Source organism: Carcharhinus amblyrhynchos, chromosome 5 (genome assembly GCF_965287045.1).
Source record: "Carcharhinus amblyrhynchos chromosome 5, sCarAmb.v2.hapA, whole genome shotgun sequence".
NCBI lineage: Eukaryota > Metazoa > Chordata > Chondrichthyes > Carcharhiniformes > Carcharhinidae > Carcharhinus > Carcharhinus amblyrhynchos.
Window position 1 is genome coordinate 8570403 of NC_137328.1, and position 23718 is coordinate 8594120.

At 46.5% G+C, this 23718-nt stretch overlaps 1 protein-coding gene across 10 annotated transcripts in view; it reads left to right on the forward strand.

The window, feature by feature from the left end:
• Positions 1-23718, forward strand: part of plppr1 (phospholipid phosphatase related 1) — a 153201-nt gene that overhangs the window by 101736 nt on the left and 27747 nt on the right. For 9 of the 10 annotated variants that reach the window (XM_080188460.1, XM_080188459.1, XM_080188463.1 and 6 more), the window contains exons 4-5: positions 7674-7806; positions 22716-22966. In XM_080188460.1, coding sequence (XP_080044586.1) covers positions 7674-7806; positions 22716-22966 — 384 coding nt within the window. The remainder of the gene's footprint in view (positions 1-7673; positions 7807-22715; positions 22967-23718) is intronic. The other variant, XM_080188466.1, reaches the window with a different exon arrangement.

The window sequence follows — 23718 nt, forward strand, 5'->3', positions numbered from 1 at the left end:
AAGGAAGGGATTAATTTTTCGAGCCCAGTATAAGTCTGCTTTGGAACTGAAGGAGGGTCGAAGTGCGATGGGTGTTCGATCATCGAAAAGAGGGGAGGAGGTGGAAACGTAAAAGGCGAAGGTCTGGGATAGGGTCGAGGGCAGGAGAGATTAAACGACAAAGCTGTTATGGAAGAAATGGCAGCACGGTGGCTCAGTGGGTTAGCACTGCTGCCTCACAGCGCCAGGGACCTGGGTTCGATTCCCAGCTTGGGTCACTGTCTGTGTGGAGTTTGCACATTCTCCCTGTGTCTGTGTGGATTTCCTTTGGGTGCTCCGGTTTCTTCCCACAGTCCAAAGAAGTGCAGGTTAGGTGGATTGACCATACTAAATTGCCCCTCAGTGTCCAAAGATGTGCAGGTTAGGTGGATTGGCCATGCTAAATTTTCCTTTAGTGTCCAAAGATGTACAGGTTAGGTGGATTGGCCATGCTAAATTGTCCCTCAGTGTCCAAAGATTTGCACATTAGGTGGATTAACCATACTAAATGCCCCTCAGCATTCAAAGATGTGCAGGTTAGGTGGATTGGCCATGCTAAATTTTCCTTTAGTGTCCAAAGATGTACAGGTTAGGCGGATTGGCCATGCTAAATTGTCCCTCAATGCCCAAAGATGTGCAGATTAGGTGGATTGACCATACTAAATTGCCCCTCGATGTGCAGGTTAGATGGATTAGCCATGCTGAATTGCCCCTCAGTGTCCAAAGATCTGCAGGTTAGGTGGATTAGCCATGCTGAATTGCCCCTTAGTATCTCAAGATGCATAGGTTAGGTGCTTTAGCCATGGCAAATGTATAGGGCTATGGGTGGAGGGCAGGGTAGCTCTTTCGGGGAGTTGCTGGAGCCTCGCTGAGCGGAATGGCCTCCTTCTGCACTGTAGGTATTTTATGATTCTATTCTGTGCTCCCAAGAGACAAAGGGAGCAGTAATGGCCACGGTAAAGAAACAAGTTATCGCCGAGTGATTGTAAATGCCGGAATAATGGACAGTTCTGTCTGAAAGTCAAGACGTGAGAAAGAAGAAACAACGGCAAAAGAAAGCCAGAATAAAACAGAGAGAGAGAGTGCGCTGGTTTATTTGTGGCGCCTGTGCTTCCCTTTGTTGCTATTAATGACTGATTCAACATTTCCGTGGCTGACCCACATTAACATCAAGTGGAAGCAAAGAGCTTTTTCGCTATTAGTCATTGTCTTCCCCATGGGCGAAGGAACTTGCTATCTCATTAGCATTTTTATCAGATAGATGTAGGATCGCTGGGCGTATAATTTTGCATAATGCATTATTTTGATTACAGTCCAGAAATATTACAATGCCCAATTAAATATTAATCTGTGTTTAATACGTGATTAGGGCTCCACAGTTTATTATAAAAGAACAGGGTGGGGAAAGCATCATTCAAAATTCGCACAATTTCCCCAAACTGCCTGAATGTTCACTGCACATACTGTTATTTAAGTAGCTTTTTAAAAATAATTTGTATACACATACGGGGGCAGCACGGTGGCAGTGGTTAGCGCTGCTGTCTCACAGCGCCAGGGACCTGGGTTCAATTCCGGCCTCGGGTCACTGTCTGTGTGGAGTTTACACATTCTCCCAGTGTCTGTGTGGGTTTCCTCTGGGTGCTCCAGTTTCCTGCCACAGTCCAGAGATGTCCAGGTTAAGTGCATTGGCCGTGCTAAATAGGGCTGGCATATTGGCACAGTGGTTTGTCCTGCTGCTTCACAGCGCCAGGAACCCAGGTTCGATTCCCGCCTTAGGTCACTGCCTGTGTGGAGTTTGCATGTTCTTTCCCCGTTTCTGCGTGGGTTTCCTCCGAGCGCTCCAGTTTCCTCCTATAGTCTGAAAGGAGTACTGGTTAGGTGCATTGCCCCAAACAGGCACCAGACTGTGGCGACTAGGGGAATTTCACAGTAACTTCATTGCAGTGTTAATGTAAGCCTTACTTATGACTAATAAATTAACTTTAACTTTTAACTTCCAATTGCCCCAGAATGTGTAGGTTAGGGGATTAATGGGGTAAATATGTGAGGTTGCAGGGATAGGGCCTGGGTGATATTGTTGTCAGTGCAGACTCGATGGACTAAATGGCCTCTTCCTGCACTGTAGGGTTTGTATGATTCTTTTATTATTCCTTCAGTGTCAGGCAATGAGATGTTAGGTGGGGCAGTGGTGAATAAAACTATATCTACATAAAGAATTAACGCCCACTAACCATGCATTGTTCACTGTATGTTCATCCCCTACTTTATTTTGTCTAACCTGGCGGACACGGTGGCACAGTTGTTAGCACTGCTGCCTCAGAGCACCAGGGACCTGGGTTCAATTCCTGGCTTGGGTTACTTTCTGTGCGAAGCTTGCACATTTTCCCCATGTCTGCATGGGTTTCCCCTGGATGCTCCAGTTTCCACCCACAGTCCAAAGATGTGCAGGTTAGGTAGATTGACCATGCTAAGTTGCCCCTTAGTGCCCTGGAATTCGTAGGTTAGAGGGTTTAGCAGGGTAAATATGTGGGCTGTCGGGGATAGGCTCTGGGTGGGACTGTGGTCGGTGCAGACTCGATGGGCTGAATGACCTCCTTCTGCACTGTAGGGATTCTATGGATTTGACCATCTGATCTCCATCCGATTGAGAGGCTGGGCATTCAGGAGCATCTCTTCTTTAGGTGTATCCCCACCACTCATGTTAAGGGGATCCAGGTGAGTTAGTGAAGTCCAAACCAAGACAAAGCTTTTGCTTACGGAGAGAGTTTATTGCTTGTTCAATCCCACAGCTCCCTTCACACATAGCCCTGTGTCCCAGCTATCCCCCCAGTTAGATCTGTTCAAAGATATTAACTATCCATCACCTTTTTCTCTTAATCTTAGCAATGATCTTGAACATTTTTTTATATTCATTTGTGGGACAGGGGCGTCGTTGGCTGGGCCAGCACTTATTGCCCATCTCTATTTGCCCGAGGGCAGTTGAGGGTTAACCACATTGCTATGGCTCTGGTGTCACATATAGGCCAGACCAGGTAAGGACGGCAGATTTCCTTCCCTAAAGGACATTAGTGGATCGGATAGGTTTTGCTGACAACCTTCATGACGTTAACACTCACTGACCCCAGATATTGTGCCTTGGATCTCATTAGGCTGGCATCTCAAGAGGAAGGGTTTAGAAACTTGGGCCTCTGTTAACATGAAGCAGGGGCTTGGAGTGGTCTTTAGGCCTTGTGGTAACTGGAGTTCTGGAGGTTACAGAGAGGAAGGGACACGGGAGGGATTTAAAAGCGAGCCATTGCTAGGTCATGAACTAATCAGGTCAGCGGGCACTGGGATGAATTGGACTTGATGTGTGTTAGCATATCGGGAGTGGAGGCTTGTACAAGCTCAGGTTTACAGAGGGTGCAAGAACAAAGAAAGTAACATCACAGGAACAGGCCCTTCATTCATTTATTAGTAGGCTTACATTAACACTGCAATGAAGTTATTTTGAAAATCCCCTAGTCGCCATACTCGTGACACTGATAGAGTCACAGGGATACACAGCATGGAAACAGGCCCTTCGGCCCAACTTGTCCGTGCTGGCCATGTTTTCTAAACTGAACCAGTCCCATTTGCCTGATAAATAAACTGAAGATAAAGGACTCCCCCCTGGAGCCACACTCCCAAAGGCTGCCCTACATTAAAGACACTGCATAACTGCAATAAATGTCACTGGGATAAAGAAAACCAAGCGAGTTACCACAGTCCCCCAGCTTTGCTTCACCTGGGAGCTGATGAAGAATTTGATCAACATCCGGGGAAGTACCATGGACCCTTGTGGAGTCTTGCATCTCCCCTTTCTCTTTACCCCATCACTAGCGCCGTAGTCTTTAGTCATCATCTGATATTGCGCCGTGGCAATGTTGCCTTGTTGCAGGTGTTTTTATTTTGGATAAGACTCTTCAGGGAAGGCCACCTCTCAGGTGAACGCAGAGGCTACCCCAGTACCAATCTTAGACTTAGAATCCCCACGGTGCAGAAGGAGACCATTCAGCCCATCGAGTCTGCACTGACCACCCTGGCCCCATGCCTGCAACCCCATACACTTACCTTACCAATCCCCCCGCCACTGAGAAACAATTTGGTATGGCCAATCAACCTAACCCGTACATTTTTGGACCAATCATAAGAACATAATATATAACATAATATAATATAATATATATATTATATTATTATATAATTATGTATTATATATTATATATAATATGTAATATATTATATTAATATATACAATATAATATATTACATATAACATAATCTGTTAAGAGCAGGAATCTTCTCCTGATATCCTGACTAAAACTTATCCCTTCAGTAATTAAAGTCATTAAAATACATTTTCAGGTCATTAGACAGCGTTTTGTGGTAGGCTTGTCAATAAAATTGCTGCTTTCCCAGAATATCACAGTGTTTACACGTCAAACATTGATGAGGACTTGGTTTAACAAGTCCTGAACTCATGAAACATAGAAATTAGAAGCAGGAGGCCATTCAGCCCATTGAACCTACTCCGCCATTTATTTTGATCATGGCTGATCATCAAATTCCACATCCTGATCCCCCCTTCCTGTCCCCGTATCCCCTGATCCCTTTAGGCCCCAAGAGCACTATCTAACTTCTTCTTGAAATCACACAACTTTCTGACTTCAACTACTTTCTGTGTTAATGAGAATTCACTACATTCACCACTCCCTGGGTGAAGAAATTTCTCCTCGCCTCGGTCTTAGAAGGTTGAGCCCTTGTCTGTTCTGTGGAGTGGCATGGCGACACAGTGGTTAGCACCGCTTCCTCGCAGCGCCATGGACCCGGGTTCAATTCCGGTCTTGGGTCATTGTCTGTCTGTGTGGAGTCTGCGCGTTCTCCCCGTGTCTGCGTGGGTTTCCTCCGGGTGCTCCAGTTTTCTTCCACAGTCCAAAGATGTGCAGGTTCAGTTGATTGGCCTCGCTAAATTGACAGGGGGATTAGCAGGGTAAATATGGGGGGTGGGGTTACGGGAATGGAGCTTGGTAGGATTATTGCCAGTGCAGACTCAATGGGCCAAATGGCTTCCTTCTGCATTATAGGGATTCTATGATCCTATCCTCAAACTATGGCCCCGAGTTCTGGATTCCCCCAGTATCCGGAACATTCTTTCCGAACCTACCCTGGGAAAGCCACTATATCAACTCAAGTCCTTAAAGTATTTAATTGTAAATATTCTGCTTGTACGCATGAATGAAGAGGGGAATCAGGATGTGGAATTTCGTGGTCAACCATGATCAACACGAATGGCGGAGTGGGTTCAATGGGCCAAATGGCCTCCTTCTGCTTCTATGTTTCATGTTACATAATAATTATTATTGGATATTCCACAAATCTGGTCTTCAATATCTAAAGGTTATGAAATCTAGAGCAGGATTTTCCAACCATGCTTGTCCCCAAAGCCGGAAAATCCCACCCAAGGTCAACTGACCCGGAAATGTTATTTTGGACAGAATAAAGCAGTAATTAACTGAATTTGAGTTACAATAGACAATCTGTTTTCTTTCCTAACCAGCAGTAAAGAACCCAACTTAACACCTGTTACTTGGGAGCTCAGAACACAAAAGCACAATGAGAATATATTTGCATAAATTCGTGGCTTCCTCAAGATAGTTCAGTCCCCGAGGCGGGGGGGGGGGGGGGGGGTGGGGGGGGGAGTCTTTCGATTTTGACACAAGGTGGGGGGATGGGGGGGCGGAGGGGAGTGTGTAAACTGGACAATATCCTGTAGAAAGTTCTATCTGACTGACAGATCATCTGTTGACGCACTCGCTTGAATGGGGGGGGTCGGCCATTTTGGGACTGAGGTGAGGAGAAAGCTCCTCACTCGGAGTGTTGTGCCTCTTTGGGAATCTCTGCACTCAAAGAGCTGTAGATGTCTATCGTTTTCTAAGAGAGAGAGAGAGAGACGGGCACAATTTTGTCTTTTAGAAAGCATTTAGACAGTTTCATGGATAAGATGGGTGCAGAGAGATATGGGCCAAATGTGGGCTATTGGGACTAGCTTCGGGGTTTTAAACAAAAAGGGCGGCATGGACAAGTTGGGCCGAAGGGCCTGTTTCCATGCTGTAAACCTCAATGACTCAATGCTAAGTTATCACGTACATTCAAGGCCGAGAGAGAGAGAGAGGGATTACTCGACGGATCCAGGGTTAGAGTGAGAGAGTGGGATGGAGCCTGATCAGATGTTATTAAATGGAGCAGCAGGTGGGAAGTGTCAGATCATAGAATCCATACAGTGCAGAAAGAGGCCATTTGGCCCATCGAGTCTGCACTGACAACAATCCCACCCAGGCCCCTATTCCCGTCACCCCGCATATTTACCACGCAGATCCCCCTGACAATAAAGGACTATTTAGTATGGCGAATCCACCTAACCCACACATCTTTGGAGTGGGGGAGGAAACCGGAGCATCCCGAGGAAACCCACACAGACATGGGGAGAACATGCAGACCCCGCACAGACAGTGACCCAAGGTCAGAATTGAACTGAATTGGATTCGCTAACTTGGGTCGGAATTCTCCGGTCTCATACGTCCTGCCAGTGAGAATGGAGAATTCGGCGCTCAGCGGGACTGGATAATCCCAGGCTACGGGGAAGGTCGGAGAATCCCAGCCTTGAGCTAGAAAGTGGGACAACGGATCAAAACTTTTCAGATGGGGTTGACCAGTGTGTTGCATGGCACCACCCAGTGGCCAGTAATTGGAACTGCAGGCAGACGCAAAAGTTAAAGTTTGTTTATGAGTCACCAGTAAGGCTTACATTAACACTGCAATGAAGTTACTGTGAAATTCCCAACCAAGGAATATAGAAACGGGAGAAGGCCATTCAGTCCTCCAACCGGTTTGGCCGTTCAATTAGATCATGGCTTAATCAAATACATACACCCAAGCATACACAGACCGTTCAGCCCCTCTAATCTGTGTGTAGGTTTGCTCTCGAGATTGCATGAGCAAATAGACCTAATGACATTAACTCACCGGGCAGCATTTTCCCACTATGGGAATCGTAGGGGGTGAGGGGCAGATCATTCAAAGGTCCAATGACCTCACTAGATTTTCCGGTTTTGGGGTGAGAGTGTCCGGAAAGTCCCAGGGCATGATGGGAAAATTGGCCAACCAGCTTTTTCCCAGGGTGGAAGAGTCAATTACTAGGGGGGGCTCAGGTTTAAGGTGCGAGGGGTAAGGTTTAAAGGAGATGTACGAGGCAGATTTTTTACACAGAGAGTAGTGGGTGCCTGGAACTCGTAGCCGGGGGAAGTAGCGGAAGCGGATACGGCAGTGACTTTTAAAGGGCGTCTTGACAAATACATGAATAGGATGGGAATAGAGGGATATGGTCACCGGAAGGGTAGGGGGTTTTAGTTCAGTTGCGCGGCATGGCCGGTACAGGCTTGGAGGGCCGAAGGGCCTGTTCCTGTGCTGTAATTTTCTTGGTTCTTTGTTCAGGACTGGTCAACTGTCTGAGGCACCTCACCTGCTCCTATCTGCCTCCATTATCCTCGACCTCACAAAGCTAACTGTTTCGCCTGCTCTGTTTGCCTGCACCTTTGTCATTCTGGCTTATCGTGCATTTTTTGTTTTCATTCCAGATTTTCATTGGTGAGATATCGATGTATTTTATAAAATCAACACGAGAAAACCTCCTCAATCAGGAGAAGACCATCGTAACGGGAGAGTGTTGTTATTTGAGTCCTCTGTTCCGGAGAATAATAAGGTTTATAGGTGAGTCACTGTACAAAATTGGTTCAACATTGGAAGGCACTTGGATCCCATCTCATAAAATGATACAGGGGTGGCATGGTAACCTATCTCTTAGAATCATAGAATCCCTACAGTGTAGAGGAAAGCCATTTGGCCCATCGAGTCTGCACCAACCACAATCCCACCCAGGCCCTATCCCCATAACCCCATGTATTTACCCTAGCTAGTCCCCCTGACACTGAGGGGCAATTTAGCACAGCCAACCCACCTAACCCGCATATCTTTGGACTGTTGAAGGAAACTGGAGCATCTAGAGGAAACCCACGCAGACACGGGGAGAACGTGCAAACTCCACACAGACAGTGACCCAAGCTGGGAATTGAACCTGGGTCTCTGGGGCTGTTAGGCAGCAGTACTAAGCACTGTACCACCGTGCTCTTAGTTAGAGCAAAGAAGGTAAAGGGAAGGTTTATTGGAGAAGTTTCAAATCATGTGGTATTTTGACAGAGGGAGAATCAGTAAGCAGAGGACCCAGTTTTTAAGACAATTGGCAAGAGAACAAGGGGGGAGATGAGAGGAATTTTTTCTCGCTTGGTCTACAAGGGCAATGGAAGCTGACTCAAAAGCAATTTGGATAAATACTTAAAGGCAGATGAATTGCAAAGTTCCGGAGAAAAGGCAAGGGAGTACAACTGGAGAGGACTTTCAAAGGGCTGGAACATTCACAAAGGGATTGATTGGCCTCCTTCTGTATTGTAAGATTCTACGGCCTGGTGGCTAATCCAGAAAGTGATGGCATAATCTGGAGAACTTGAGTTCAAGTATTACTATTGCACCGTTTCAGTACTTTAGTAAGCTGGTCTCAAATCGTGAAGGCGAGATGTTCCTGTGGATTTATGACTCAGGATAAGTTAAGGGCAGCACTGTGGCACAGTGGTTAGCGCTGCTGCCTCACAGCACCAGAGACCTGGGTTCAATTCCAGCCTCGGATGACTGTCTGTGTGGAGTCTTCACATTTTCCCCATATCTGTGTGGATTTCCTCCGGGTGCTCTGGTTTTCTCCCACAGTCTGAAAGACATGCTGGTTAAGTGGATTGGCCAGGCGAAATTGCCCCTCAGTGTCCAAAGATGTGTAGGTTAGGGAGTGGGATGGTATGCCTGGGTAAGATGCCCTTTCAGGGAGTCACTGCAGACTCGATGGGCCAAATGGCCTCTTAATGCACGATAAGGATTTTATTATTCTAGGTGCAGCTGATGAACATCTGTGATATCAAAGTCTGCAATTTGACAGAGCGGGGTAGTAACAAAGAGGGTAATTCTGATATCTTTGAAAGAACGTATACTGGATCAGGCTGGTACATCTGCCTGCTGGACGTCTCAATTTTCATCGTGGTTGCAGAATAGAAATCAATATTGGACAGATTTGAGGAACAAGGGGAGGCCATTCAGCCCATCAAGCCTATTCTGCCATTCGTTGAGATCTTGGCTGATCTGTGTCTCGATTCCACCTTCTCCACTTTGATTCCTAAACCCAAATATCTCTTCCCCAACTACTAATCTCAGCTTTGAAACTGTCCCCGGGGGGGGGGGGGAGCAGAAGTTCCAGATTTCCACTATCCTCTGTGTAAAGATGTGCTTCCTGACATTACCCTGAATGGCGAGGCTCTCGTTTTCGCGTTACCCTCTAACCCCGTCTTTTGGCCTCCCCCACCAGACAACAAATTGTTCCCCTCGGCAGAATGTTACAGCCCAGTCCCAGTGGGGGTGGGGGCCATTCAAAAAAACAACTCTGCCACCGGGAGCGGCTGCAAGTTCCACCCTCCCTATCGACACCTTTTTAAATATCTTGAATCAGATCGTGCCTCAATTGTCTATATGCGAGGGAAGATAAGTCTAGCCTCCTCCACTCTTCCTCGTAATGGTGGCAGGGCAGGTTTGCTGGAGGGATTTGGACACTGAATCAATATCGTTGGCTTATCTAAGGAAGGATGTGCTGGCCTTGGAAAGGGCCCAGAGGAGGTTCACAAGAATGATCCCTAGGATGAAGAGCTTGTCGTATGAGGAATAGTTGAGGACTCTGGCTCTGTACTCCTTGGAGTTTAGAAGAATGGATCTTATTGAAACTTATAGGATATTACGAGGCCTGGACAGAGTGAACGTGGAGAGGATGTTTCCACTAGTAGGAAAAATTAGAACCAGAGGGCACAACCTCAGGCTAGAGGGACGATCCTGTAAAACAGAGGTGAGGAGGAATTTCTTCAGCCAGAGAGTGGTGAATCTGTGGAACTCTTTGCCGCAGAAGGCTGTGGAGGCCAGGTCATTGTGTGTCTTTGAGACAGAGATAGATAGGTTCTTGATTAATAAGGGGGTCGGGGTTATGGGGAAAAGGCAGGAGAATGGGCATGAGAAAAATATCAGCCATGATTGAATGGTAGAGCAGTCTCGCTGGGCTGAGTGGCCTAATTCTGCTCCAGTGTCTTATGGTTTTATCTCTTGTATTTGGTGGTGAAGGATACAAATGTGCAGTCTGACCTGGTGAAATAAAACCAAGTGTTACAGCAACTGAGCATCTCAAGATGTGGAAACAACTTCATAAAACTTGACTGAAAACCTGTTCTTACTTGCTGGTCACACGTTGCAGTTTCTGAAGCTTCCTTGGTGCATTTAGTCCTTTCTATGAGAATCAGTTGAATGATTGGAAGCGTTGGTCATAGATTCACAGTTAGGAGTAACAGTATTTTTTAAAATTCATTCGCGGCTTATGGGTGCTGATCGCTGAGGCAGCATTTATTGCCCATCCCTAGTTGCCAGAGGACAGTTGAGAGTCGACAACATTGCTGTGGCTCTAGAGTGACATGTAGGCCAGATCAGGTAAGGAAGGCAGATTTCCTTCCCTAAAAGACATTTGTAACTCAGATGGAATTTTTCCAACAATTGTTCCACGGTCATTCTTAATTCCAGATTTTTATTGAATTCGAATTCCACCGTCTGCCATGGCAGGATTCGAACGCAGGTCCCCAGCACACTAGCTGAGTTTCTGGATGGATAGTCTAGCGATAATACCACCAGGCCACCGCCTCCCCCTATGATTCAAAGACCAAATCCACCGAGGGACGCTGTAAGGATTCCAGCTTGCCAAAGCCCCTCTGTTCAATGCAGTGTGCGCGCCTTGTTTGGCACATACTCTGAGCCACAAAGGGTGGGATTTTCCAGCCCTTCCCACTGACAGGATTTTCCAGTACCGCTGAAGATGACCACCAGACGAGCCACGCAAAACACCATAGACATTGGCGGGAATGGAACAACCTGACAATAGCCAGTGGCGAGCCGCCTCTGGCGCTGGAAAACACGCTATGGGGGGGACTGGAAAATTCAGCCCAAAAAAGAAGTCTAATTTTACATCAGGAGCTGGTTTAATACTTTCCTTTCCACAGTACGTTTTCAGCTCTTAATAAAGGCTATTTTTACAAACTGCTTTGCCATGGGGCAGTAAGTAGTGATAAGGTTCCCAAATATAATGCATCGCATTGGCAGCTTTGCAACCTTTGCTATTCCCTAAGGCAAGGATGCACTTTCTACTGCCACACAGGTCTTGGTGGAACAGTCACATCTCAATATCTGTTGTGGTTCTCAGTTAAAACAACAAATTATATTAATACAGCACCTTTACAGTAGTGAAGGCACTGACACCCAACCATATAAGAGTAGTCAGAGAAGGAGGAGAGGCAGAGGGTGGCACAATGGTTAGTACTGCTGCCTCACAGTGCCAGGGACCCAGGTTCAATTCCCAGCTTGAGTCATTGTCTGTGCAGAGTCTGCATGTTCTCCCCATGTCTGTGTGGGTTTCCTCCGGGTGCTCAGGTTTCCTCCCACAGTCCGAAAGACATGCTGGTTAGATGCATTAGCCGTGTTAAATCCTCCCTCAGTGAATCCAAACAGGTGCCGGAATGTGACGACTAGGGGATTTTCACAGTAACTTCACTGCAGTGTTAATGTAAGCCTACTTGTGACCCGAATAAAATAAACTTTAAAACCTAAACGGAGGTAAATAGAAGTGAGGTGGAAATTCTAGACTTTAGGATGAAGGCAGCTGAAGACATGGCTGCCAAGGATGGTAAGGAGTCTCACAATATCAGGTTAAAGTCCAACAGGTTTATTTGGTAGCACAAGCCACTAGCTTTCGGAGCGCTGCCCCTTCATCAGGTGGCCAGGATCTTTGACAGCTTTCCAAACCATTTCCATCCCATATCCATGCTGTTCTGTACTGGATGGTATCCAGCTAAGTTGAGTATTTTTGGAGCCACATTCATCCAGGAAAGTGGAGAGTATTCCATCACACTTGTGTCATGTGGATAGGGAGTCAGGAGGTGAGTTACTTGCCGCAGGATTCCAGCCTCTGACTTGCTCTGGGGTTAAAATGGTGACATGAAGATGCCAACTACCTAAGCATAGCAAGGAGATAAAGCGATAGAGAGTCATAGGCTCTCCACAGTGCAGAAGGAGGCCACTTGGCCCATCGAGTCTGCGCTGACCACGATCCCACCCAGGCTCTATCCCTGTGAATATTTACCCTGCTCATCCCCCTGACACTAAGGGGCAATTTAACATGGCCAGTACACCCCACCCACGCATCTTTGGAGTATGGGAGGAAACCGGAGCGCCCGGAGGAAACCCACGCAGACACGGGGAGAATGTGCAGTCTCCAAACAGACAGTGACCTGAGGCCAGAATTGAATACGGGTCTCTGGCGCTGTGTGGCAGCCGTGCTAACCACTGTGCCACCGTGCCACCCCTAACTGAATACTTAGTGGAATGTGTTGAATTTTCTCTAACGTCGTGTCTTTTACTTTAGCTTTTGGAAATATGTGCATCTTTAATGAAAATGTGTGTCAAATTATGAAGAACATATCTTTTGAAAGCTCTTTTGAAACCAGGCCTTAATTATTTAATTAGAGATAATTGGAAGATTATGTTTCAGAGAAAGTTTGATGCATTTAAATAAAAAAAAGAAGGAAGTGGATGACAGGATTGGAAGAAACATTGAGAGTGGAAGAAAGCTCATGTGGCTTGAAAAAGTGACATAATTGTAAAAACCCTACAGTGCGGAAGGAGGCCATTTGGCCCATCAAGTTCACACCAACAGCAATCCCAACTAGGCCTTATCCCAGTAACCCCACATATTTACTACTCTAATCCCTCTAACCTACGCATACCAGGACACTAAGGGGCAGTTTATCATGGCCAATGCACCTAACCCGCATATCTTTGGACAGTGGGAGGAAACCGGAGCAAACCCACGCAGACACGAGGAGAATGTGCAAACTCCACACCGACAGTGACCCAAGCCAGGAGTCGAACCCAGGTCCACGGAGCTGTGAGGCAGCAGTGCTAACCACTGTGCCAAAATGCCGCCCATTGTGTTGGTCTCAGTGGTTCTGCTTGTTTTTTGTAGAAATTGATTCAATGCAGCTCTAGAAGAAGGGAGGTGGTGATGTGTTACAATATACTCGGAGAATCAGAATCGCTGTGGTACTCTTTCATAGGCATGTTGTATTCCATAGCTTTGGACAGTGATGTAGAGGCTTAAGCATTGCTTACATCACATGGCTGGCCAGGACTTTCTCGCAATCTTACAGCCCGTGAGCCGGAAGGATTCACAGGTTGCTGTTTGACCTGTTAGACCCCGTTATGAACACACCTTCCTCAACCATCAAGTCCTGGAGTGGGATGTGAACCTGGAGCTTCTGGTTCAGAGACAGGAACGCTAACCCACTGTGTGTCACAAGGCTTCCAGAAAAGATAGCCTGGTGGTGTGTTATTGTATCAGTAACCCAGTGACCCAAGTGCATAATGTGGAGAACTTGAGTTCAAGTATCATCACAGCACCATTTCAATACTTTTGCCAACTAGTCTCACACTGTGAAGGCTGAAGGTGCCTATGGATGACCCAGGATAAATTAAGGGCAGCACGGTGGCACAGTAGTTAGCACTGTTGTCTCACAGTACCAGGGGCCTGGGTTCAATTCCGGTCTTCGGTGACTGTGTGAAGGTTGCTCATTCTCCCCGTGTCTGCATGGGTTTCCTCCAGCTGCTCCGGTTTCCTCCCAAAGTCCAAAGATATGTAGGTTAGGTGGTTTGGCAATGCTAAATTGCCCCTTAGTATCCAAAAGATGTGTAAGTTGGGTGGATTGGCAATGCTAAATTGCGTTTTAGTGTCCAAAAGATGTGTAAATTGGGTGGATTGGCAATGCTAAATTGCCTCTTAGTGTCCCAAGATGTGTGGGTTGGGTGGACTGGCCATGTTAAATTGCCCCTTTGTGCCCCAAGATGCGTAAGTTCAGGGGGATTAATGGGGTAAATGTGTGGGGTTGCAGGGACGGGGTTAGCCTGGATAAGATGCTCTATCGAAGAATTGGTGCAGATTCAATGGGCTGAATGGCCTCTTTTTGCACAGTAGGGGTTCTAAATCACATAAAATATGCAGCACAGAAAGAGGGCCTTTTGGCTTCTCTGGATTTCTGTTTACAGTCCTGGCACAACTCCCGTTTTTCTTCTTTCCCTCAACTGGGGAAAGTACCAAAGATCTGTTTTTGGGGGGGGTGTTAATCTAAGAGGAGTGTGTATTTAAACAACCAGACATCTTTAGTGCGCCCTGCATCTTCCACTTTCATTGAAATGGGATTATTGCAGTGATGGACAAGCAGGAGTCAATTCAGCTGAAATCGTTGCCATTGGTGACTAATTAAAAACTGATTTGGGCTTAATTTGCATCTGAACTAGCCTGGGTCCTTGCAGGCAGAGACATCATTTTCTCCGTCAGTCAGTGAAGGTCAAGAGCTTTATGGCCATCTGGTCTACCAGGGGTCAGAGTTCAACAAGGCCCCCCGCACCACCCCCCCCCCCCCCCCCACCTCCCCCCGCACCCCCCAGGCTCTATTATGAGTTTAACCGACGCTGACGCATTCATAACTAAACCTGGAGGTTAAACATGTGGAGTGAAGCCATCTGTTTTCCTCACGGCAGTGGAGCCGCTCGCCAGAAGCTGGACAGATTGCTACGTGCCTGCCCGGGGGCCCCGTACATTAATATTTCCAAAACACGTTCGGATTAGTACGAAGGCGATCGCCCACACAAGCTGTTTGATTATTGTCTTAGAGAGCGTTAAAGGAAGGCCATTCAGCCGCTCAGCCCTGTGTGCCAGCTCGGTGGCACAGTGGTTAGCATAGTTGCTTCACAGCTCCAGGGACCTGGGTTCGATTCCTGGCATGGGTCGTAGTTTAGTGTGGAGTTTGTACGTTCTCCCCTGTGCCTGCGTGTGTTTCCTCCCACAAACCAACAATGTGCGGGCTAGATGCGTTGGCCACAATTTAGAACAGAGTTGAGGAGGAACTTCTTCTCTCAAAGGGTGGTGAGTCTCTGTCTGGAATTCTCTGCCCATTGAAATGGTGGAGGCTACCTCGTTGGATATGTTTAAGTCACGGGTAGGTAGATTTTTGATAGATAAGGGAATTAAGGGTTATGGGGAGCAGGGCGGAAAGTGGAACTGATCCACTTCAGATCAGCCATGATCTACATAAGAACATAAGAAATAGGCGCAGGAGTAGGCCATTTAGCCCTTTGAGCCTGCCCCGCCATTCAATAAGATCATGGCTGATCTGTCGTGGCTCAGTTCCACATTCCCGCCCTCTCCCCATAACCCTTAATCCCCTCTCTTATCAAAAACCCATCAACCCGCGTCTTAAAACTATTTAGCGAGGTAGCCTCCACCACTTCAACAGGCAGAGAATTCCAGAGATTCACCACCCTTTGAGTGAAGAAGTTCTTCCTCACTTTATCTTGAGGCTTTTTGAATGACGGGGCAGGCTCGAAGGGCTAGATGGCCTACTCTTGCTCCTATTTCTTATGTTTTTATTTGGTCCATTGAGCCTGCATTGACAACAATCCCATCCAGGCCCCATCCCTGTAACCCCACCAGTCCCCCCGACACTAAAGGGCAATTTAGCATAGCTAACCCAACCTAACCCGCACATCTTTGGACTGTGGGAGGAATTCAGAGCACCCAGAGGAAACCCACGCAGACATGGGGAGAATGTGCAAACTCCACACGGACAGTCACCCGAGGTGGGAATTGAACTCAGGTCCCTGGCACTGTGAGGCAGCAGTGCTAATCGCTGTGCCACCTGTGAAAAGCAAAAAGAAACGCATGACAATGGGAAAATTGGAGCTTGCATGACCAAATAGCCAGCACAGGCAATGGGGCCGAATGGCCTCATTATATGCGGTGGCCTCCTTCTTTGAGATTGTTTCTGCTCCTGCTGTCTGAGGACCAGCAGAACAGTGACCGTGATCAACCAAGACATAGCAATATTGAATTGAAAAATCATCCCTCGGAAACATTCTGTTGAAGTGTGAAGAGGAGGTTGTCAGGCCTTGTCCTGTGGAATCCCATTTATTTAAAAAGGTCTTCTCACACTCATGATCCTCACGTCTTGTAGTGAGATATGGTTTGGCGTAACATTTCATCTTTTGCAATCATTGTCAGCACAATGTTGTTGCTCATGATACTAAGGGGCTATTTAGCATGGCCAATCCCCCAACCTGCACATCTTCAGACTGTGGGAAGAAACCCACGCAGACACGGGGAGAATGTGCAAACTCCACCTAGACTGTGATCCAAGCTGGGAATCAAACCCGGATGTGCTGTGAGGCAGCAGTGCTAACCACTGTGCCGCCCTGTATAAATCAAACTTACCGTGAAACCAGTGAATCAGCAGCCGATACTTCTCACCCTGTGCGATTCTCTGCTCCATTTAGTTTCAAAGACAAATTCATTGTCCAATGTTTTCATGGAAGGTGCTCGGTGAATCTCTCCATCTCTTTATAAGTGGGCGGAGCACCCCATGCCAACTTCACATCACTTATGTGTGCAGTTATTTTTATCCAAACGAAGCATGATCTTTTTCATTTGTGGATGATCTTCTGTTCTGGCATTCACAACTATAGCTTGCCCGATGTATTCTCATGAAGACAGTCGTTCCTTTCAGTGTTGGAGCAGAAGAAGTTAATATAGCTACTTCTGACACCAAAGTACCCGGTGGCACAGTGGTTAGCGCTGCTGCCTCATAGTGCCAGGGACCCAGGTTCAATTCTGGCCTTGGGTGAACATAAGAACTCGGAGCAGGAGTAGGCCATCTGGCCCCTTGAGACTGCTCCGACATTCAATAAGATCATGGCTGATCTTTTTGTGGACTCAGCTCCACTTACCCACCCGCTCACCATAACCCTTAATTCCTTTACTGTTCAAAAATCTATCTATTCTTGCCTTAAAACGTTCAGTGCTCAACTACTTCACTGGGCAGGGAATTCCACAGAGTCACAATCATTTGGGTGAAGAAGTTCCTCCTCAACTCAGTCCTAAATCCGCTTCCCCTTATTTTGAGGCCATGCCCCCCTGTTCTAGTTTCACCTGCCAGTGGAAACGACTTCCCTGCTTCTTTCTTATCTAATCCCTTCATAATTTTTACATGTTTCGATAAGATCTCTCCTCATTCTTCTGAATTCCAATGAGTATAGCCCCGCTCAGTCTACTCCGCATGAGCCAACCTTCTCAACTCAGGAATCAACCTCGTGAATCTCTTCCCTAACCACTCCAGTGCCTGTCTGTGTGGAGTTTGCACCTTCTCCCCGTGTCTGCGTGGGTTTCCTCCGGGTGCTCCACTCTCCTCCCACACTCCAAAGATGTGCAGATTAGGTTGATTGGCTGTGATAAATTGCCCCTTAATATCAGGGGGATTAGGAGAGTAAATATGGGGGGCTTACAGGGATAAGATAGGACCTGGGTGGGATTGTTGACGGTGCAGACTCGATGGGCTGAATGGCCTCCTTCTGCACTGTAGATTCTATGCTTCAATGAAACATGACTCCTAGTCCAATAGTCACATTGAATCAAACACTGTTCCATTCAGCAAGCCCTGTTATCCAAGGAAGTAAGTACAGATTGACTGCCCCTAAAGGCATTAAAAATACATTTATCACTGCAGTCTTCTTTGAAGATGTATGGCATTTCATCTCATGGGTTTGTTGGAGGAAGTAGTGTGAGCAAATAATTCTTCACACAGCAGTATGGTTAGCTGCACAAACTGTAAGAAGTTTCTTGGATCCTGAAGGCAGTTTAAGAAGATGTGCCAATAAGTAATGATGCAGATTGAAGAATTAATTTCTTGCCCTCTATGGCAGCCGTGACTCAGTTGTAGCACTCGCTGATCTTGAGTCTCCAGGTTTGAGTCCCACTCCAGGAGTTGAGTGCCAAATCAAAGCCAAAAAGTTTTCCAGTGCAGTCGGGCAACGCGGCGGCACAGTGGTTAGCACAGCTCCTCACAGCGCCAGGGACCCGGTTTCGATTCCCAACTTGGGTCACTGTCTGCGTGGAGTTTGCACATTCTACCCATGTCTGTGTGGGTTTCCTCTGGGTGGTTCTGTTTCCTCCCACAGTCCAAAAGACATGCTGGTTAGGAGCATTGGCCATGATAAATTCAGCCTCAGCGAACCCAAACAGATACCAGAGTGTGCCAACTAGGTGATTTTCACAGTAACTTCATTGCAGTATTAATGTAAGCCTACTTGTGACATGAATAAACATTGTAGGTGTGCTGCGGAGAGGTTAAACCAAGGCCCTGTCTGCTTTCTCAGGTGGATATGTGAATGGTTCTCCCACAGTCTGAAAGATGTGCTGGTTGGGTGCATTGACCTGTACACGCATCGGAATGTGGTGACTAGGGGATTTTCACAGTAACTTCATTGCAGTGTTAATGTAGTCTTTACTTGTCATTAATAAATAAATAAAAACTTTTTTGAAGAAGGGGTGATCTCCCTGGCTTCTTGGCCAATACCAGTGCCTTAATCAACATCACCAAAACACATTGGCCAGGATTTTACCGTCCTGCCTTCCCGCACACCCCCACCCCCTGGTGGATACTACAGGACATTTAAATTGCCGCTTACTTCAGAGGGACTGTAATATCCCACTGGGCATGAAGGGCCTTATAATCTTGGCCATTATCACGTTGCGAGGACAAGGTGCCTACAACTTGGCTGTTGAATTTTCTACGTTGTATCAGAGACCGCGTTCCAAAATTACGTCGTCGGCTGTAAGATGCTGCAAGATGTCCAACGGTTAGGAAGAATTCTATCTAAATACAATTCTTTCTCCATCACCAATTTTGTGGAGAAACTTTACTTAATGTAGTTTTGTCCAGTTAAATTAAGTGCTGTGCTATCAATAAATAGAAGCGGCACAGTGGTTAGCACTGCTGTCTCACAGGGTCAGCGACCCCGCCTTGTGTCACCATCTGTGTGGAGTTTACACATTCTCCCCATGCCTGCGTGGGTTTCCTCCAGGTGCTCCAGTTTCCACTCACAGTCCAAAGATGTGTAAGTTAGGTGGATCAGCCATGCTAATTTGCCCCTTAGCGTCCATAGATTTGTAGGTTAGGTAGATTAGCTGTGCTAACCTGCCCTTTAGATGTGTAGGTTAGGTGGATTGGCCATGTTAATTTGCCCCTTGGTGTCCAAAGCTGTGTAGGTTAGGTGGATTGGCCATGCTAACTTGCTGCTTACTGTCCATTGATATATAGATTAGGTGGATTGGCCATCTAAATGTGTGGGCTTATTGGGATGGTGGGGAGGATAGTCCTAGGTAAGATGCTCTTTTGGACAGCTGATGTAGACTCGATGGGCCAAGCGGCCTCCCTCTGCATTGTAGGCATCCTATGTGATTCAAAGGAAGCCGTTAAATGCCGGAAGGTTCCAGGAAATCAATTTAAATCAAATTAAATACCACATTGATATTCTAGATTCATTTATTTTTAATTAGGGCAACACATTAGTTAGCCTAATTCCTGTTTTGTTTGAGCGACTCAATTGATGCTACCTAATATTAATGGCCTTGTCCCCTTCCCTCATTAGCTATTAAACAAAAATATATCCTTTAGTCATTCTTGGATTTAGTACTCTCCGCACATTTACTTCACTCTATTGCACAAAAACACAAATTAGTTCTGCTTAATTACCCAACTATGATCACTCAAAAGGCTGGCAACCACCAAATTTGGTATTTAAACAAACTATTTATTGTCACAAGTAAACTATATACAGAGCGCAAGAGATGTGTTACTGATTGCTTTGACTCTTTACCTGGATTGGCTGGCCAGGTCACGTGACCAACCTCACTCCCTAAAAGGGGCTCACTACTACACCAACCACTTAATTACTGTTATTATTATTAATTATTATTTGCATGGGTGTAACTTGAGAGGTGGATACTCAGCGAGATCTTGGTGAGCGTCAGTCGCTGAACTTAAGCGTGTTAGATGCAGCGGACGGCAAAGAAGGCAAATGGTATGTTGGCCTTCATGGAGGGAGGATTTGAGTGTAGGGATGTTTTGCTGCAGTTGTGACGGCATCAGTGAGGACACACCTGAGATATTGTGCGCAGTTTTGGTGTCCTTATCTGAGGAAGGATGTCCTTGCTATAGAGGGAGTGCAGCGAAGGTTTACCAGGCTGATTCCTGGGATGGCAGGTCTGTCATACGAGGAGAGACCAAGTCTGGTTAGAATTGTTTTCATTGGAGTTTAGAAGGGTGCGAGGGAATTTCATAGAAACTTTTAAAATTCTAACAGGGTTAGACAGGGCAGAAAGAATGTTCCCGATGGTGGGGGAATCCACAACTAGGGGTCATAGTTTGAGGATAAGGGGAAAACCTTTTAGAACTGAGGTCAGGGGAAATTTCTTCACCCAGAGGGTAGTGAATGTGTGGAATTAACTCCCACAGAGAATAATTGAGGCCAAAACATTGTGTGACTTCAAGAAGAAATTAGGAATAGCTCTTGGGAATAAAGGGTTCAAGGGATAGGGGGGGGAAGACGGAATCAGGATATTGAATTTGATGATTAGTCACGATCTTAGTGAATGTTGGAGCAGACTCGAAGGGCCGAATGGCCTCCTCCTGTTTCTATTTTCTATGTTTCTATGTTTACTCAAATCGTTCTAAAATTTATATGAAAAGGGAATGTGTTCTATATAGTGGCAGCAGCTTCCACTTATCTGCTCATGTGTCTGGATAGTTTCATTACACACACACAACACCTAGGTTAATTTTTCACACAGGGAGATTAATTAACATTTAGTCATTTGCAGCAGTGTGCCATGTTCCAGAATTCATTGACAAGTACTGGTGTGGTGTTCAGATGGGCTGTAAATAGGGAGCATCCCACTCACGAGAAAGGCACAAGGCTGCTTAAGTGCACAAATTTAGGTGCTATTGCCATGCATGCTCCACCCTAATAGTAGCAAGCACTAAGCAGAGACTGACAACAGCCCACAAAACTGCCCAAGCACCATTTCAGGATGTTATATATTTAAGTGGTTGCATGATTGCTTTAAGATTTGATCATGAGGTCATTGGGCTGTTTCACAGACTTCTGTCTTAGTTTAATTTTCTGTTCTGGGCAGAGAACATCTCTTGCAATAAACCTACTGTGGAGGAAAAAGAATGTTGTCCTGATCCCACAAAAGTACCGATGGCTAATCGCTGGTGGCAATGCCTCTAGCACTTAACCTAGCTACTGGGCCATCACTGCAGAATCTGGCCAATTTCCCACCCACCCATAGCTGGTGAGGTTCGACGGTGCGCCAACTGGAAGCCTGCACCACCCGCCCATAGTTGGTGAGGTTCAATGGTGTGCCAACTGGAAGTCTGCAGTTTGGGTATGGGGGGGAGGGAGGGGGATGGGGAGGGGGTGGGGGGGAGGCAGGGGGAGTGGGGGACACCCCTGTCCTATGCCCTTGGCCTGTGCCAACACTTTGCCTCATTTTCAACTCGGGAATGAGTGGAATAAGACTGATGTCTGGGCTGTGCTATGAAGTTGGAACACCCAGCCTGTGGTGTGTCCATAGTGGGCACTGATGCTGATCCTCTGCTCTGTGAACTCCACAGACCTGGAAAACAGGCTGTCTCACAATCGGTGAAGTGATTCAAACCCCACCGGGGCCGATGTGAAGACGTCAAGTCAATTTTAAAAAAACACAATCCGGAAATTAGAAGCTGGTATGAGTAACAGTGACTGTAAGATAGTGTCATCGCAGTGTTGCTGCCCCAGCCATGTCCTTTGGTGAGGCCTTGTTGTGTGACTCCACCATCACCCCCGCACTCGCCACCCCCCCCCCCAACACACAACACAGTTGACCCTTGACACCTTTTGTAATGGAGTGTGATCGCTGTATTGTGTCATGTGGTCCACTCACCAGGTGGGTGTGCTACCAAACTCCTAACAAATTTGATTTGATTTGTTATTGAAGTATGTGTTGGGGTACAGTGAAAAGTATTGTCTCTTGCACACAATACAGACAAAGCATACTGTGTGGTGTACATAACGGAGAAGGAAAGGAGATGGTGCAGAATGTAGCATTGTAGTCATAGCTAGGACGCAGAGAAAGATCAACTTAATGTAAGGTAGGCCCATTCAAAAAAGTCTGATGGCGGCAGGGAAGAAGCAGTTCTTGGGTTGGTTGGTACGTGACCTCAGACTTTTGAATCTTTTTCCCAATGGAAGAAAGTGTGTCTGGGTGTGTGGGATCCTTAATTATGCCGAGGCAGCGGGAAGTGTAGACAGAGTCAATGGTTGGGAGGCTGGTTTGTGCGATGGACTGGACCTCATTCACAACCCTTTGTAGTTTCGTTTTGAAATGGAGGGACCTGCAAATTGGGACTACCTGGAAAATCAGTCATTCAGTAAGGAACCTTCAGGTAACGGGCTTGCGTTTGATGTCACATGTCTAAGTGGCCGAGTGAAGCAGTGTTGTCATTGAATCTCGGATCACAGAAAGCAGTAACGTCAATTCACCAGTCTCGTGTTCTTTTCTTCCCCAATAGGTGTGTTTGCCTTTGGACTGTTTGCTACGGATATATTTGTAAACGCAGGCCAAGTGGTCACAGGGAGCCTAACCCCATACTTTATAACCGTTTGCAAACCCAATTACACAGGAACTGATTGCCGATCTCACTCTCGCTTTATAACGAACGAACGCATCTGCACTGGGAACCCTGAAGTCATTGCAAACGCACGGAGATCCTTTCCATCCAAGGATGCATCGTTGAGCATCTACTGTGCCTTGTACGCCACGGTAAGAGTGTGTTTCATTCTGGATGGTCCTCACACGCTGAGGCATGACCATTCAAACCGCTGGGCCTGGTTTCTGGCACTGAATTTTAATGTCCCATCTTGGTTATAGCATCATTTAATTTAATAACAATAATGGATCAATCTTTGCTCTTATATTTTGCCTTTAAATGTCGCAAATGGTCCTAAGATGCTATCTTAAGATCCTGAAGTTGTCAAATAAAATCTAACATTGAGCCACATATTATAACTTTTTAAAATTCAAATAATAATTTAAAATTCAACACTGAGCCACAGGGAAGGCACGGTGGTTAGCACTGCTGCCTCACAGCTCCAAGGAGCCAGGTTCGATTCCCAGCTTGGGTCACTGTCCGTACGGAGTTTGCACCTTCTCCCCGTGTCCGTGCGGATTTCCTCCCACAAAGGCGTGCTGGTTAGGTGCGTTGGCCGTGTTAAATTCTCCCTCGGTGTTCCCGAACAGGCATCGGAGTGTGGCGACTGGGAGGTTTTCACAGTAGCTTCATTGCAGTGTGAATGTAAGCCTACTCGTGACACTAATAAATAAACTGAAAAACATAAAGAGAAACTGGAATTTGCTCAAATCAGAAATGTATTTTAACAGTGTTGTTTAGAGAGAGGGTGGCAAGGTTTAAGGAGACATTATTGGGCTCACACATTCATGACTGTTAATTTTATAAATCGGAGATGTACAAGAGGCTAGAATTGGAGGTGTACAGAGACCTTGTTGCACATGCT